Genomic DNA, 17282 nt, shown 5'->3' on the forward strand with positions numbered 1-17282 from the left:
GTGAAAAGCCTCCAAAAAGCTGGTGGAAGTTTTTGGTCTTTGCAGGGAATACTGTTTGCAAACATAAGCTGAAGGAAAACAGCCAAGCATCTCACTTTGCTTTCTCACCCTCCCTCCCCACTTTCCTCCCAGTTGTTCAGGGATAATAACTGTATGTGCTACTTGCAGGGAAGGTGAATCTTTTAAAAATAAATGGATTAAAATTGCATTTCTGCTTTATGGTGATGATATGCCTTTAAGCACTTCGATTGAAAGGAGTTCTTTTGGGTAATGCTGAAACTTTCCTTCTGCTGCATGTCAGTGATTTTTATCCCTGGGATTTGAAATTTGGCACTAAGGTATATTCTTTATTGGTGATTTCTGTGATAACAAGTCCCAGAGCTACAACACTGGTGTGGCACAGATGTGCAGCTCCCTCTTAAGCATGGAAGAGCTGATGTTCATATGATATTAGTGTGTGCGTTTTAATTTTATCCTCAGTAGTGTTTATGGATGGTATATGAGCAGAGTATGTTTAAAATGGGATATTCTCCCCCTGGAAAAAGGAAAGGGCAAGGAGCAAAAGAGAAGACCTTGACAAAAACTGCTTGCTTTGGAAGAGGCTGCTCTGAGATGTACTTGGTGTGTTCTTTTTGTCAGAATCCTTTATGCTTATTTTCAAATGGTCCTTGCTTTTGAAAGTAGTCAGCATGTATGGGTACAGGGAAGGATAAATACGTAATCTCATGGGACTTCTCGAGGGGAATCAGAATATGGAAGTGATAGGGTATTGCACTGATCTGAGATGCACAGGATGTTTTCAAATAGTAAGCTTCTGTTTTTCAATAGGAAAATTCCCGTTAATGATGGTGATGCACCGAAAAGCAGACTGGAGTTGAGGGAGGAAAATCACCTGAATCACAGTGTGGTAAGAAGTTACAAGCTTCATGCTGCAGATGAATTTGTGCCTGTTCTCCCCACCATGACTCCTGCCCCTGGCTGTTATTACGTGGTCCATTTGGAGAAATGATTAAAACACCTTCCTGTTGCAGCCCTAGTGGGATTGGGCACATTCAGGTTGTTTCTGTGAAACAGTGAAGTTGGGGCTTTGTTTATTTATCTTGTTAATCTCTTGATGCTTTGTGATATGTGTTGTATGACTTCAGATTCTTAGTTTTGCTGTTACGAACAATACCAGCATGTGTGACAAAAATAGTTCATGTAAGCATTAAGAACATTTATGTTCCAGCAAAGTTGGTGGGGTTTTCCTTTCTTTGAGTCTACATGGGGAGCAGCAGGTGGGAAGGGAATTTGAGGGCAGACCTTTCTTCATGCTGCATCCTCAGATGCCTTGCCCCATGAATCATGTGGCAGCGGTGAGCCCCGGAGTAGAGCTGTGGTGGAGGGAGAGGTCCTGGAGGAGGAGGAGGATGAGGATGAGGAAGAGAGGCACTCAGTCCTTCTCTTTCTGGTCTCCAGGCCATGTTCTCTTGCTCTGGGAGGGCTGGGACTGAAGAGCCAGTTGCACAGGAGCAGTGCCTCTGAGCATTGTCTCTGGGCCACTCCTGGCTGCTTGAGTCCTCACACCTTTGTTCCTGGCTGTTTGAATTTTGGATTTGGAGAGATTGGTGTTGATGTTTGTGGTGTTATACATATTACTCTGTAGGTTCCTGTTCTCCCATTTTCCAGTGTAATCAGCCTCTGTAAGTTTTCACAACAAACAGCATGTTTGCATTGTTACTGTTTCTCGTCCAAAATGCTGATCTATGTGTAGCTTGAATGGTAGTTGTGTTGGCGAGATGTGAAAGTAACGTGCTTCTTGTTCTGTAAAGGTGGATGCAACTACAGCACATCGCATCGACAGTCTTGCAGCTCTGAGTATGGACAGGTCTGGGCTCATGCGAGAAGGACTCAGAGTGCCCAGTAGCATTGTCTATTCCAGCTTGTGTGGACTTGGCTCGGAAAAATCGCGGGATGCTACGGGTTCGATAGCCAGCCTGGGATTTACTCCTGAAAGAAATCCAGAGATACAGTTTAAGTCTAATCCCCCCGAAGCGGTGGAAAGCGCAGCTGTCTCTGGAAAAGCCCCGAACGGCTTCAGTGCTATATACAAAACGCCACCTGGAATACAAAAAAACTCTGTCCCGACAGGGGAGACGCTGGGTTTGGACCGAGCTGCGGGTGACAGGCAGAGTCCCCTCGGTGTCAATGGTGCTAGTTACCTAAGGCTCCCCTGGGTAAACCCCTACATGGAGGGTGCAACACCCACCATATACCCTTTCCTTGACTCACCAAATAAGTATTCGTTGAACATGTACAAGGCATTGCTACCTCAGCAGTCCACCTACAGCTTACCGCAGCACCTGGCTTACTCGCCCGTATGTACGAACGGTGAACGTTTTTTATACCTGCCTCCCTCCCACTACGTTGCCCCTCACATCCCTTCGTCGCTGGCGTCGCCCATGAGGCTCTCGACTGCTTCAGCTTCACCAGCAATCCCACCTTTGGTGCACTGTCCGGATAAGAGCTTGTCGTGGAAGATGGGTGTGAGCCCAGGCACCCCCGTCGACACGCACGCCTACCCCCACATCCAGAGCAGCAAGCAGCCCCGGGTCCCCACCGCCAAGCCGGCCCCTGCCAACTTGCCAGGAGATCCCGCACTCCTGCTGCCGCACTCGCCCCGGCCATCTCCCCGCCTCCCCCTGCCTGCCCAGGTCGGGGATGCCTATGCTGATTTCCACAAACATTTCCCCAGGATCACCACCTCTCCCTCCTCTGCTGTTACGCTCCCAAAGCCCTACGTGAACATCGGCAGTGAATTTCCACCTGCTCGCCTCTCCAATGGGAAGCTTCCCAAAGGCAGTGATGCTGGGGAAGCACCCCTGCCATCTGCCCCCCATGCACGGAAAGCTGGTCACGACCGGAAGGACAGCAGGTCTCCCCCACTCCTGGAAAAGCAGACCCCGACCAAAGACGTCACCGACAAACCGCTGGACTTGTCGGCAAAAGTGGTCGATGCGGAAACCGCTGGCAAGACGGACCACGGTAAGAAAATTATGCCAACGGTGCTGGTGCATGGAAGGGCAGGAGGTGGGACACACTTGCCAGGCGGTGACATCGTTCAGAAAGAAACCATCTCTCCTGGGAACAGCTGCCCCATCTACAGGCCCGAAATTATCAGCACGGCGCCGTCCTCCTGGATCGTTCCTGGTCCCAGCCCCAGTGAGGAGGCTGGGAAGAATGTCCAACTGAAAAACAAGGCACTGGACTGGGTTATGCCACAGCCGCGGAGTTCCTCCTGCCCCAGGATGGGTGGCACGGAAGCAGTGGTTGGCAGTGTTTCGGGGACCGTGTCAGCAGGGGGGCGGCCAGCGTCAGCGTCGCCAGCTCCCAATGCCAACGTGGATTGCGCCAAGACGGCCCGGAGCTCTGCAGAGAGCACCGCCTCCGTTATACAGCACGTCGGGCAGCCCGTCGCCACCCCTGCTGCGAAACACAGCGGTAAGGTGGCCAAGTCCTGTGGTCAGGAAGCCAACTTCAAGGCGACAGAGACTGCCCTGGCCTCCAGCCCCATCTTCCTGCCGCCCAATGAGGCGTTTCGCTCCCCGCCTCTGCCCTACCCCAGGAGCTACCTCCCATATCCAGTGCCGGAGGGGATCGCCATCAGCCCTCTCACCCTCCACGGGAAAGGACATGTCTACCCTCACCCTGTCTTGCTGCCCAACGGCAGCCTCTACCCCACCCACCTGGCTCCCAAACCCGGCCTCCCTTACAGCCTGCCAGCAGGGAGGGGGGAGTTCATGGCCTACCAGGATGCGCTGGGAGTGGGGATGGTGCACCCCATGCTATTGCAGCATTCGGCTTTGGAGATCAGTAAGGAGGAGAAGACGGAACGGAGGTCACGGTCTCATGAGAGGGCCCGCTACGAGGACCCGGCTCTGCGGGGCCGATTGCCAGAGCTCCTGGAGAGCGGTGGGAAGATGCATTTTGAAATGCCCGGTGACAAGAGCGTGAAATTGCACCAGAACTCTGGCCATAGCAAAAACTCTGCAAAAAGCGACAAACACCTTTTCCCGGATCTTCTGCGAGACGAGCAAGAAGCTAAGAGCGAAGCAAACGTAACGAAAGCCAGCTTTGCTACAGAAAGCAGTAATCAGACTAATGACCCTACAAAGCACAAGGTAGAGCAGGCGTCTCAGCACAGAGATTTTATTGTAATGAGAGAGGAGTTTGGAAGAAATAATGATGTTCACGAAACCTATAATTTCAAGCAAGCCCAGAGTTCATCAGTGTTCGGCTTAAGGAAAGAAGATTTATCTGTGAGCCAGCCTAAAGAGAGAGTGGCGGTCCAGCCTTCTCCTGTTTTCTTGGAAAGCGTGCACGAGAGCGATGCTCCAGCTCTGGCTTTTGGCAAGGTGCAGGAGGACGCGAAGCCATTCAGCATGGGGACCGCGCCGCCAAGCATCGATGCCAGCCAGACCTATACCAAAGACGGAGCCGACGACACGGAGTCTGCTGATGGCAAAATACTGAAACCCAAGCCGTCTAAACTGGCCAAGAGGATCGCGAACTCTGCCGGTTATGTAGGTGACCGATTCAAGTGTGTGACGACCGAGCTGTACGCCGACTCCAGCCAGCTGAGCCGGGAGCAGCGGGCGTTGCAGGTGAGTCCGCGCGGCCCAGCAGCCGCCGCGCTTTTTGTCGTTATTTCTCTGTTGCGAGTCACAGTTGAGTTTTTAAAGTTGAGAGAAGCGACGCAGGTGGGGAGACCAGGACATTTTTTTGTTGGGGCGTACTCGCCATAAATGGTTTTAAATAGCAGAGTAAGTTTACTAGTGAGAGTGAGGCGATGTAAAGAATAGTATGTGTGGCTTATAGGTATGTATGGGCTAGCCAGCTTTAAAGGGCTTTTACTAAGATCTGATAAAAATGTTAATGCACGTTAATGCAATGTTTGTGCAGTTTCGAGGGGAGTCGGACAGGCATGCATGTTACCTTGGCGCTGGCTGTAATTTCTGAGCTGGCCTGTAGTGCCAGCCAGCACAGCACAGTACCCAGAAGTTTTGATTAGTATGCCAAACGTGCCATTGGATGGTGAGCAGTTGCAGTCATGCATTAGTGGGTCTCAGGCAACGTTGGTTCCAAGTGAGCGCCTAGGGAAGAGTAGGAGTGGTATTGAGGTCGATGCTGAGGGATGATAGACAGATATTGTGTAGGAATATTCTTAGGGTGTTTTACTTTTAATGAAGGGATGAGTTAAGCCAAATTGTTTTGCATTGTTAAGAAAAGAATTGGTTTATGCTTATAAAAATGGATGAAATTATCTAAATGATCCATTGAGTGCCCATTTTAATTACATAGATGGAAGGATTACAAGAGGACAGTATTTTATGTCTACCTGCTGCTTACTGTGAGGTCAGTTCTTCAAATTTTTATTACTAGACTCTTACATAAACCTTTGAGTTAAATTTCATTTCCAAATACACAAAGGGAAGTTTGTGGGCCATGGTCGTCTTTTATTCATTGTACGGTTTTGTGTTGTTGTTTTTTTTTTCTTTTTAATTTAATTTAATTTTATTTCTTTTTGTTTTTGTCTCTTTTTACCTCCAAAATGGAATGTTTTTGTTTTATATATAATATACATTTATATATAATCTTTTATATATATATATATATACTTATATATGAAAGAATTGTGTGGCTATTTGCTTATAAGATGCTAGAACACTGTTTTACAAGTCAGGTGTGTTAATATCCTACCCTTAGCTGTTTATCTGAAACCCTGGTTTTGAGTCATTTTTTCTTTGGAAATGCTTTCATTTAAGGTAAGGTAAATGAAGTAGTTTTTATTGCAAGACTTTTTTTTTATATCAATTCTCTTTCTAGCGTGCAATGATGCGCTTCTCAGAGTTGGAGATGAAAGAGAGAGAAGGCCAAACAGCTACCAAAGACTCAGAGGTCTGCAGATTCAGCCAGGCAGATTGGGAAAACTTGAAAGGAAACAGTGAAAAGAAGCCAAAGTCTGTTGCTCTGGAAGATGCCATTGCTGACCAAAATGACAATGACAGATGTAAGCGAATTTAGATGGCTTTCTGAAGCGTGTATGTGTCTCTTTGCCATGGCAGCTTGCAGCAAAGCAAGCAAATCTTCGTGTTCTCCCTGTGTTGCTGGTGAAAGTCACTGACCTCATCCTCTGCAGGTGCTGAGTTGCCACGGCTGGTACCCTCTGTGCTTGCTTTGCGGCTTGCAAGTTTCTGGTTGCCATTGCACCTGCTTTTCAGGAGATGGTTAACTGTTTGTCACTGCCTTAGAGAGATCCTCCTTTTAACTGATGGGGTGCTGCATCAGCCAGTGAGAGCAAAGGTCCCAGGTTATATTTTAAATACAGAAAGGATCTGGGGGAAGACAGGGAAGCAAGAAGGAGTTCAGTTTCCTGAAGTTGCAGTGGCGCTGAGATATGTCAGTATTGCAGTCTTCAAAGCAAGGATGGAGGACAGAAGAGTGAAGGGAAGTGGGGAAGGGTGTGATCTGCCAGGCTTATCCATAAAAGCTGGCAGTAACAACTCCAGATGATAAGAAGTTACTTTTCCTGATGACTTCTGCTGCAGTGGCTGGGAGGTGTGTGAGGCACAGGTTCTTGTAGGCAGAGTCTGTGAAACTCCCTGTGGGGCTGTCTGTTCCCTCTAGGCTGTTACAGGGTGTCCGGGGACTATGGAAAATGCAATGTCCTAAAAGTAAGATAAAAATTAAAAAATGGTATTAAGGATTTTTTACTATATGCAAGAAAGATCTCTTTTTTTTGTTTGTGCTCTCAGTAAGCATATGGCTTCTGTCAGTTTCCACCTTTTTTTTTTTGTTGTTGTTTTACCTAGGTATTTAAGGAGTGAATCAGTTCCTTCTGTTGCTACTTTGTTTTGAACAACTCAGAAAAAAAGATCTGTGCTGAAAGCATTGCAAAACAAGGGGAATTGTACTGCAGACTGCACTCTGTGAGTGTGGCTGTGTAACTCAGTGGTTAAGTGTGCTCTTTGGTAGGAGGAGATTCATGAGTAGGGCTAGTAGAAAATTTCATTCAGGCAATTTAATAACTTTGAATTATTGTTCTGGTCTTTGGTTAATGCTTTTGGCAGAGAGCGTGCTGGTCAATCGTACTTGCTTGGTTACTCACCTAAATTCAAGCTACTGTGGCATTGCTATCACTGAAATGACAGCCTCCACAAAAATTGGCATGGCAAAATAGCAGGGGAAAGTTTTAATTGTGGAAGTGGAGAGGGTAGCAGGGTGGGGAGAGGCAGGCTGAGCCTCTGGAATCTGGGCAGCCTTTTCCTTCTCCAAGCTATGTCGAGGTAGCTGTGGGGAGGAAGGCACAGCTGCCTTTGCAGTCCCTGTGCTAAAGCTGAGAGCTGGGCAGGCTGCTGCCCTGGCTGTCCCCTTTGCAGCCTTCCTTGCCCCTCAGGGATGCCCTGGTGATGTCCTCTGTTACATTCCACCCTGGGTGTGCAGGAAAGCTAAAAGAGCAGCAGCAGTCCTGCTGGCTGGTTCTGGCTGCAGGGAGGGTTCAGCAGAGGGGGGATGATGGGCTGTGGAGTTGAGGGGGGGTGCAGGGGATTGGCAGAGGGAGGGAAGGCAGGCTTGCTCAGGGACATGGGTCTGCTTGTGGGGGGCTGTGGAGAGGATGAGTGTTAGAGCATAATTGTATGCTGAAACCCCTCCCCCATCCTTGCAAAAGGCTGATGGTATGGTTTGTCTGTAAATTCACCATTTAGTGAGATCTCTGGCACTTGAATCTGCTGGCTAAAATTTGTTTGAGACTGTTAAATAACTGTTGGAAGCAGGGAAAGTATGTTCAGTCTTATGTTAGTTCATTCCTCTCCTCTGCTAATTAGCTCTGACTTAACAGGCTATTTCAGACTTTGGCCAAATGTCTAAACTCCTAAAAGCACGGATCTGTTCTGCTGAGGGAGCTCCTTTTTTTTTGTACGCCCGCCTGGGCAGCAGCAAATACTTACCAGTACAGATTCAGGTCTCAGTAAAAGTTTTTTATCATGGTGGTTCACCTCCTGGCCCTGGGGATAGCAGCTGATAAATCAGGAAGCCGACTTTCACACCTCTTGAATGCCTCTACTGTGGTGGCTTGGGCTCTCTGTTGGGGCTTGAGCCACCAGCAGCCTTAAAGCATCTCTCACTGAGCAAAGGGGTGATGAGCTCTGCCTTCCCTTCCCCTTCGGTGGGAGCCAGGGCTGCTGATCTTTTGCCTTCCCTTTGCCTTCAGTTTCTGACCATGCTATTGGTGTGTTCGGCTTTAAAGCTCCTGAACGGGAATGAGCTGGTGGTTTGCAGCCTCTCGTGTTTCCTTTCTGCCTCCTGCGAGCGATCTCGCCGCTTGAAAAGTTGTTGTTTTCCCTGTGTTTCGTGTTTGTCTGGTGCTAGCTTGAAAGTGAAGCAGCCACGCCTTTACCTGTGCGAGGAGGGAATTCAGGAGCGAAGCTGGCGGGCTGTTCTGTGCCCACTGCCAGCACTTCACCTGCCTGATGTCGGCAGGGAAGAAGGAAACGGCATCCGAACTGTGATTGTGGCACGGAGCCAGCTCCCAGGGCTCCCCCGCTGCCGCCGCGGCCGTGCTTGGCACGGAGCGCCAGAGCCGATCGGGCCCTGGCAGCTGCCTGCCCCCTTGGCTCCTCCGAACCTACCAGTGCAACAAAAGGCTGAATAACACAGGCAGGTGATGCTTACAGAGGCATTTGATGGGATGGAAACTGCTTTTTTTTTTAGCTTGTCGTAGGACTTGCTGCTTTTCCTAGCTGCATTGCACATGCATAGACTTTTTTGGAAGCACACGAAGGCACAATATCCGATTCCTTAAACTTTTCCTCTGACTTGGCAGTGTGTGGTTTTCTGTACTGGGAGTCTCCTTAAGTTTGAGCATCGAGGCTCCTGGAAAAGGGTAAAAGAAGGTGGGCTTTTACTTTGTTTAGCTTTTTGTTTTGCCTTTTTTTTTTTTTTTAAGGCAGGTAGCCATGTTAGCTAATTAATGAGCAATTAAAGCCAATCAGTAAATTAGAAGTGCTTCACTTCTCTCCCATCTCGTCTAGGTTATGCTGGGCATCTGAGACCGGGCATCTGAGAGCAGCCGCAAAGCTGCTTTGTTGCCAAGGTGACTTGTAAATGTTGCTGAGGCAATGCTGCTCCAGTGCATTTTCATAGCACAAACATGATAAATTATGGGATGCATATGTCATGAGTCATAGGATTGTTCAGAGATCAAGTGATTTAAGCTATTGGCATGGACACACACATCAATACGGGCATGTGATGATCGCATGTCGGTTCATAACAAAGCTCTTCCAGAGGTTCTGAAAATCGTATCCGAGTGTGAAAGATTGAATGAATTCTACAAACTGAATTTCTTGATTGGGGAGCATGACTTCACCTGTTTAGTTAATTTTTTAGGATGGAAGACACTGCTTGTTTAAGCCTTAGCTGGGCAAAATTACTCCAATATATTAGAAGCCTGATCTTAAGGCATGAGGTCATGAGGAAGAAGTTAAAGCAGTTGATATGTGTGATGGTAAATGGTGCAATGTGCCAAAACACATTGCACAATTGATCTTAGCATTGTAGTGAGGTTCCAGTGTCCCTTTGCATGATGATGCCCTGCTTTTCTTTTTTCTTGCTGGGCTGTGTGTACACTGGAACAAATGAAAGATGGAGGCAGTAAACATGTCCTTTGCCCTGGTCAGTTATTACCTTCCTGCCACAGGGCATGGTGGAAGGAAAAAAAAAGAAGTCTGTTCACTGAGAGTGGTGGTTGCTTGTTTGTGCAGTGTGGTAGGCTTGGGCAGAACTCAACAAATGCAGAAAGCTCCCAGGAAGAGGTACTTGGAGGGAAAAATGGGTTCCCTCTGCCCCATGGGATACTCAGAGTTGAATTCTGAGGATATCTTAGGGAATTTCTTACTGTTGTAGTGATCTCCCTGCTGAATACTGGGTTTTAGCATTTGGATAGTCATTACTGTTCCTGGATGAATAAAGGGTGCCTTGCATCTAAGTGAGCGCAATGAGAGGTTGCTCCAGAGAAGAGGAAAGGCTGTTTTTAGCTGCCATGTTATTTGAACAAAAGAATCTGCAGCTTGAACACTCAGATGTGTTTCCTTGTTTGCATCGAATGGGAGGGTCTGGTCTTGTTGACAGCAGTTGACAGCAACAGGAAGATGGAAAAATGAAAGAAAGTTTTTTGGGTAGCGTGTTTGTGCGTGTCTGTAACTGCTCCTTGTGAGATTGTAACCCGTGCGCTAGGAAGACACTGCTTCAGACAGAAACCAGCTGTGAAGAAGCATCTTCTCAATTCTTCCTTGTTTCTAGATTGGTAGGACAGTGAGAAATGGTTTGAATTGTTGGTGCTGGTTGTCACAGCTGGTGTGAGACTGGCAAATACTGGTGGCTTGAGGAAGGAACACGTTTAAGAGTTTAATCTCCTTGCTCATAGAGGTGTGTTGCTATGAGAACTCAGCATTTATCCTGTGTTTCTGGCTACCTCGCCGCTGTTTGAATAATGATGATACGAGAACTCCCAAGTATTTTGTTGTTGTTTTCTTCCTTAGGCAGGGAAAAGGATGTTGTAGATACATGGCACGGGAGGGGAGGTGGTGGGAACAAAAGCAGATAAATTCTCCTCATCCTTGTTGGGTACGCACGTTATGCTTATGTTGCTGTGCTTCTTGTTGACATTTGTATCTTAATTTGGGGAGACATTGCGTCTGATCCCGGTTGCTTGCAAAACAGTTTGAGGACGGAGTGGAATCCGGTGGTAAAACATTAATAGAGCCTGCTCGCCGTGAGGCAGCCGCAGCTGTGCCAGGGGGAACAACCTCTGGGCTTGCGACGCGTCCGTGCGGGCTGCGAGGAGAGCCTGGCAGCCCCCGGGCCGCGCCGTGTCCCCAGCAGCGAGCGACCTTTGTTCTTTGGCACTGAAAATCCGGCTGGGGAGCGCACAGGCAAGGACACGTCCCGCGGCTCCCGGGCCACGCTCCCGCTCGGCGCGGGGCGATTACACAACCGGGATTAGTGTGCGGAGACGCCGCTTCCCTAATGGCCTTACTGCGGGAGCGGGACGGATTGCGCAGCCCGTGTGCAGCGGGCGGTCCTTCCTTGAGAGGGATTCCTGCCTCGGCGGCTGCCGAGATGTAGCTCTGGTCCCCCGAGGGTCCCTCTGGGATGTCAGCGGGCAGCGGAGGCCAAGGCGTCACGGAGCTGCTGGCAGCCAGGGCTTTTCGGACGAGCCGCAATAGGTGTGTGCTGTTCTTCCCCAGCACGTGGAGCCCCGGAGGAAGGCTGACAGTGACAAGCTGTTAGCGAGCTCTCTCCCCTCTTTATTTTTCAGCACGATCTGAGTGAGCGGCGCTCGACATCCCCGTGCCGAGTCCTCTCGCAGATAGAGAAGGAATTAATCTGCAGCAGGTTGCTTTCGGTGGTGGCAGGCTGGAATTAGCTTGCTGTTTCCTGCAAGCCGTAAAGATTAAGACCATCACCCCCCTGCCCCCCCCTACAGCCTGCTACTTCCTTTGACCCTGCAAGAGCTTCTCTGGGAATTGGTCAGGATGTGCCTGCCTTTTCTCAGGCCAGACAGTGTTAGGAGCAGGGAATCTATCCCAGTGTAGCGACTCTCAGCGTGACCATGGCGTGTAGCTGTTGGTGCTCCTGGAGATGAGAGGGGCTCTAAGGTGGCAGGGGTGTGGCTGAGAGTGCCCTTACCTGATCTCTTCAGGGGAACTGAAGTGTAACGTTTCCTTACGAAAGGAAGAAAACAGCAGATTGCGTTAAAAATGTAAAATGAAATCTGATTGACGCATTTATTTCTATTGTGATACTTAAAACGTGGCTGGGCCAGCTGCTTTTATGCTGTGTGAAACGGGACTGCTGGTGCTTTTGGTGTGGTTATAGGGTACAGCTGTGGGGCGGCGTCCTCGTGCCAGATGTGCAAGCACAGGGTGCTGCCAGATTCATTCTGATCCGGGGGGACTCTGCGATTCAGAGGCACGGCCGTAGTGAGCTGCGATACCTGTTCTCTGGAACATCTCAGCGTTGTTGGCTGGAAGAAGTGTGACAAAGTGCATTTTAAAGTCTTGGAAGGAGCATGTGTTGGCCAGACGGCCTTGTGGAGAGGAGCATCGCTGAGCAGCGGAACAGCCCGAGCCTCCCGCTCGCCTGCAGAAAATCAGCTTTTGTTTTGATTTTTCTTGGCCGATATCTTGTGCTGTTTTACAAGCAGCCCTGCAGGCAGCTTCCCAAGCAGTGTAAAAATTATGCTGGGGTGTCTTCTGATGCCGACAAACATTTCCAGAGCCCTTGGTGCTACTTGGAGCCATTTCCAGATTGTGGTGAAGAGAAAACTCATCAGGGAAGTTTCCCCTTGCCACCCCCCCAGCCTTCCATTGCTGACAACAGGTATTTTGAGGACGGTCATGAAACCAGGAGAGGTTGGCAGAGCTGTAGGAAGGTGCTGTCAAGATAAAGTGGGACAGAGTTTGGCTGCCTCCAGACGCTGCCAGTGGTGGGTCTTGGAGGGCACAGGAAGGGAGAAGAGGTCACAGGGGTGCAGTGTCAGCCTTGATAAAGGGGAGGGATAAGTTGAAGGCCAGGCTGGACAGGGCAACCTGTAAAAAACTGAGTAAAAGGGAGAAAGGATCTGTGGGAGGGAAGGGCAACAGAGCTGTCAGGAGTCCAGGTAGGAAACTAGCAAATGTATCTGCAGGAGGGGATGTGGGAGAAGGAGGAAGGGCAAGAAGGAGGAAGAAGAAAAGGGACAGTGAGCCGCGGGGAAGTAGATTGGAACATACAGTGTGCCAAACAGTGGCAGAGGTGTGGAGTCTTGGTCGGCCAGGAGGGCTAAAACATGTGAGAGCCCCAACTTGTTTGTGGGAATTGTAAATAGGAGCTGATCATCTGTGTTGAAGTCTGTGCTGCATCTCTGCCTAACCTTGCCTTTGCTAGTTTGGTTAAGCCCGAAAAAATAACGTTATTCAAGATGGTGATTAAGTGTAATTTTAAATCAAGCATCCATTTAAAATTGCATAGGCTGTCTCTGAATATGGGCAAACAGTATTGGAGGGAAGCTGAAGTTGGTGAGGGCGAGGCAGCATGGGTGTTTTTGTGGCTAATTTGTCAGACTAGTTTCTAGTAAGCTTTTCAGAGCTCACCCTCTTGCTGTTGCTGGAAATACTCCTTGAAAAAAGCGAGGTCTGTTTTAAAAGGAGGTGACAGAGATCATGTGAGGTACAGTGACTGGTTGGTTACTTGAAGTGAGGAAGCCTTTTTATAACCTTGGATTCAAGTAGTGCTTTTTTGCAAAATATCACAGCTATTCTTAGTGGTATTTCTGTGTCCGTGTGTGCGTGTTCTGTATCCCATTTATATCTCCAGAAGAAGGGATGAATGCTTTTAAGTCAGACTCTGCAATTTGATGGGAGAAGTTAGTGAAAGATTAGGAATTAAGGGAGGACTAATACTTGGTTGTCATGAGAAGGTATTTTTGAACTGGATTGTTACTTGCCACAGTTTAGGGGTGTGAGGTTGCTTTCTGAAAAGGGTTTGTGCTTTCAGTATCTAGAGATATTTCTTTATTTAAAAAAACATATTGTGATGTTTCTATGGATACAAGTATAGTGAATATTTTGCTTCTTAAATTAATGTAAAAACAACACAAAGTAGTGTGCATTTGGGAGTTTTGTGCTTAACTGTTGAGAAAACTGCTGCCTTAGGCTGGGCAGAGACTTGTTCCCAAGTACAATTTGTGTTTATTTGCATGCCTCATGGGCCGTAATTCATGATGGAGATGACATTGAAGAGATCAGAGAGCAAAGCCTTCTCACAGTGGATTGTGTCGTATTTATTAGGTCTTGTGGTGTTTGTTTGTTTTTTATTTTTAGGTAACTTTACTAGTACAGAAAACAACCGAGGTCACTTTCTTGACACTCCAGAGGAAAAAGATCTCTCAAATGAGAAATGTTATTTAGAGAGACATTCTGTATATGAAAAGGCAGAAGACCAGCCAACGGAAGATTTTGGCCAACATTCATGTCCACGTCTGGACAGGAAACGTAAACACTCTGGTGAGAGAGTGCAAAATGATGGCAGCCAAAATGAAAGCTTTGTGGATGAACTGCAGGATGAAGTTATATCAAAAGCAAAAAAGAAGAAGAACTCCAAAGGTAAGACAGCATTTTGCTTTGGTTTCTCTCAAGGAATGTCTTGTGAAAGGAACGTCCCTTTGGCTTAATGTGTTTCCATTTTTGAACTTGCTAGTTACTAATGTGAGCACTGTCATTTCACTTTAAATTATATATATGTATATATATGTATGTATATATATGTGTATATATATATGTATATATAAAGAAACTTGGTATGTAAGGATAAAGCACTAGTCATTGGCCACTGTAGCCACAGCAGTGCAAGTTACTGTAGTGCATGTAACCCATAATGAGCAAAGCTTTAAAATGCATAGTGTGGTGGTAAAGCTGAGACTATATGCCCCGAAAGTGAAATGTAGCTTTTGTTTTAAGTTGAGGGGGCTTTTTGATTAATTTTTAGTTATTTTTCCATTAGATGACTGGCCTGAGAGGGAAATGACAAACAATTCCTCTAACCACTTAGAAGAGCCCAATTGTAATGAGGTGACCAACCTGAAGGTGTGCATTGAATTAACAGGGCTCCATCCCAAAAAGCAGCGTCACCTGCAGCATCTTAGGGAACTATGGGAGCAGCAGGTGTCACCAGAGAGATCCCCGTCCGGCAAGTTGGGCCGGCAAAGCAGGAAAGATTTAGCTGAGGCTGTTCAGCCAGAGGCCACTGCAAAGGTCAAAGACTTCACAGAAGAAAGGCACACCAAGAAAAGGTCAGAGGCCAAAAGCAATAGAAGTTGGTCTGAAGAGTCCCTCAAAACAAGTGACAATGAACAAGGTATGCAGAGACTACTAGGGAAACCAGCTGGCTTTAGCATTTACAGTGACGCATGCTACCACCGATGCGAAGGAATTGTCGAGAGTTTTTTTTCTTCTTTCTTTTTTTTTAAAACTATATATATTTCTGTAGATGTCCATTTTTATGAGGACTGACACCTCCTCTTTTGCAAATTGCACTGTAGCTGATATTTGTCAGACAAGGAGATGTGTTTGTGTATGTGTGTGTAACTCTGTGTTTGTGTGTGTGTGCATGTGTGTTTTGGCTTTAAATATTTTCATAGATGATGTGAAGATGAAGTTTATCTCTAGAGGAGAGCTGGGGAGTGCATAAAACGTGGGCATGCTTTTGGGTGAGAGAGGGAGCAAATGGGCTGCTGGTTGGTGTAAGGGTGTTTAACCACACGTAGGGTTTGAGGGGCTGTGAGCTTCTGAAACAGCGTCAGCACAGCTGTAGCAGCTCTTGATCTCGGGAACCCAACACCTCCAGCATCCTCAGCACTGCTGGCTTCCCCTGCCTTTCCCGGGCCATACGCTCAAGAGCAAAGCTCATCCTCCTCCTGACAAGGATGCTTTGCTGGTTTGTCCTGAGCGCATCCTGTGAACCCCTTCCACCCCACTTCCAGGCCCCTTGGCAGAGGTCTTCCAGCAGCTCTCTCCTAAGGGGTTGCTTCCTCAAAGTGTATCAGCTTTCCTTGACTTGTTTTTGGCTTTTTCTTTAACTCTCACTCCACTTCCTCCTTTCTCCATCCTCCCTCCCGTTTCTCTCAATTCCCTGTCCTGAGGGAGAGCCTGTGGATACAATCTGCCAAATTTTCACTGGGATGGACAGGTCACTCTCCTGTCCTCAGTGTCCTCAGTGTCCTCAGCCCCTGGGCACATTTTCTGCTATGATGCTTTTCTCCTTCCCTGCAATATTTTGCTGCTGTAGCTTGGCTGGAGAACTGATGGGGAATGGAATCACACAGTGCACAGGGCAAATCCTCTTTTCTTTTCTTTCTCTTTTCCTGCTCTTACCTCTCCAAGTGTTCTGCTTGTTTTTGAGGAGAGGCTATTTCTGGGAGTGGGAGCTGCGTGTATGGCACTTGGGCTCCTTCCTCCTTCACAAACCTGGGAGCTTCATTGACTGGAAGACATTCACATTCCAGCTGGCCTAACCTATAGCTCAGCTGAGATCCCCTTGAAAGAGAGAAGCATGAGGAGAGTGGATCCTCATGTCCCACGCCATGGAACGGATCAAGTCCAGATCATCCTGTGCCAGTGAAGATCTTCCTTGGTAGTTTCTCTGAAACAGTCACAGGCAAAAGTATCAGCTTCCCTTCGGCCCTAAAGCTCCTCATCTGTCCTTCTCCTTGGTAGGATTATCTGAGGGCAGAAGCCCCCAAACTTTGATGCTTACTGATGGGGAAGGATCCATCCAAAAAGATTCGTGCATCAGGAGAAGAAAACTTACTTGAACAAATCAAGGACAAAAAGGAGCTTTGACTCTTACCTTCCTTGCTTTGTGTGCTGCCTTGGCGAGTGTGGTATCTGCTCAAACACCCCTGCCCCTCACCTTAATATTTTCAGAGAGAGAGACCCTCTAGAGATTAAACCAGGGTCACTAACAAGAAGCTGTATTGTGTAAGGATGCTCTCACTTTCCCTTAGAATCCCTCCTGTGGCAGTGACAGGCTCATGGCCTTGGGAAGGAAAAAGAGGTGGCTCCCAATTTATGCACCATTCCCAGAGGCATTCGGGGTTGGTTGCCCTATGGCTATGAAAAAGCTCTTGGGTTTGGAAGCTGCTGTAAAACCATAAACTTGACTAAATTGTGCCTTGCTGTTTGTTGTACAAAGACATTGGTTATCATTCAGATAATTTTGCTGGTGCTTCTCCAGCCCTGTTGAAGTGTAAACTTTTGAATCTCCTCGTTCTCACTTGACTGGGATGAGGACATTTTTCCCCATTGCATGACAGAGCATCCTCTGCATGACAGTCTCATGGGGATGGAGACTTCCAGCTTGTCTGTCTTGCTCAGGACTAGTCCTCAAACTTTTCTTAAACAAGCGGAGACTGTCAATATGAGAATGTACACTGTCACTCGCAGCTTTTGTTTTATTTTGGGGCTGGGAGCAGCTGTTCTCTGTGCTCAAGCACTGCCTGCAGTTGTGGCAGTCTCTGCTGCTGGGCAGCTGGTTGTATCCCAGGGAGCAGGCTGTAACAGGACATGAGGGTTGCCTCTGTGCCTCTGAAGCCTCAGTCTAACATAAGCAGGATGATTTGCCGCTCCTGCCTGCAACTTTCTGGGAATGTGGAGGTTTCTGACTTCTGGGCTTGTTGCTCCAGTTGTGTTTATGCAGAGCAG

General features: G+C 47.9%; 1 protein-coding gene across 12 annotated transcripts in view; it reads left to right on the forward strand.

Annotated features, from left to right (window-relative positions):
- BCOR (BCL6 corepressor) overlaps positions 1 to 17282 on the forward strand; it is an 82046-nt gene that overhangs the window by 43527 nt on the left and 21237 nt on the right. For 8 of the 12 annotated variants that reach the window (XM_038129043.1, XM_038129075.1, XM_038129054.1 and 5 more), the window contains 6 exons: positions 829 to 907; positions 1812 to 4643; positions 5341 to 5394; positions 5866 to 6049; positions 13905 to 14186; positions 14584 to 14937. In XM_038129043.1, coding sequence (XP_037984971.1) covers positions 829 to 907; positions 1812 to 4643; positions 5341 to 5394; positions 5866 to 6049; positions 13905 to 14186; positions 14584 to 14937 — 3785 coding nt within the window. The remainder of the gene's footprint in view (positions 1 to 828; positions 908 to 1811; positions 4644 to 5340; positions 5395 to 5865; positions 6050 to 13904; positions 14187 to 14583; positions 14938 to 17282) is intronic. The other 4 variants (XM_038129114.1, XM_038129122.1, XM_038129103.1 and 1 more) reach the window with 4 other exon arrangements.

Source organism: Motacilla alba, chromosome 1, assembly GCF_015832195.1.
Source record: "Motacilla alba alba isolate MOTALB_02 chromosome 1, Motacilla_alba_V1.0_pri, whole genome shotgun sequence".
NCBI classification, from domain to species: domain Eukaryota; kingdom Metazoa; phylum Chordata; class Aves; order Passeriformes; family Motacillidae; genus Motacilla; species Motacilla alba.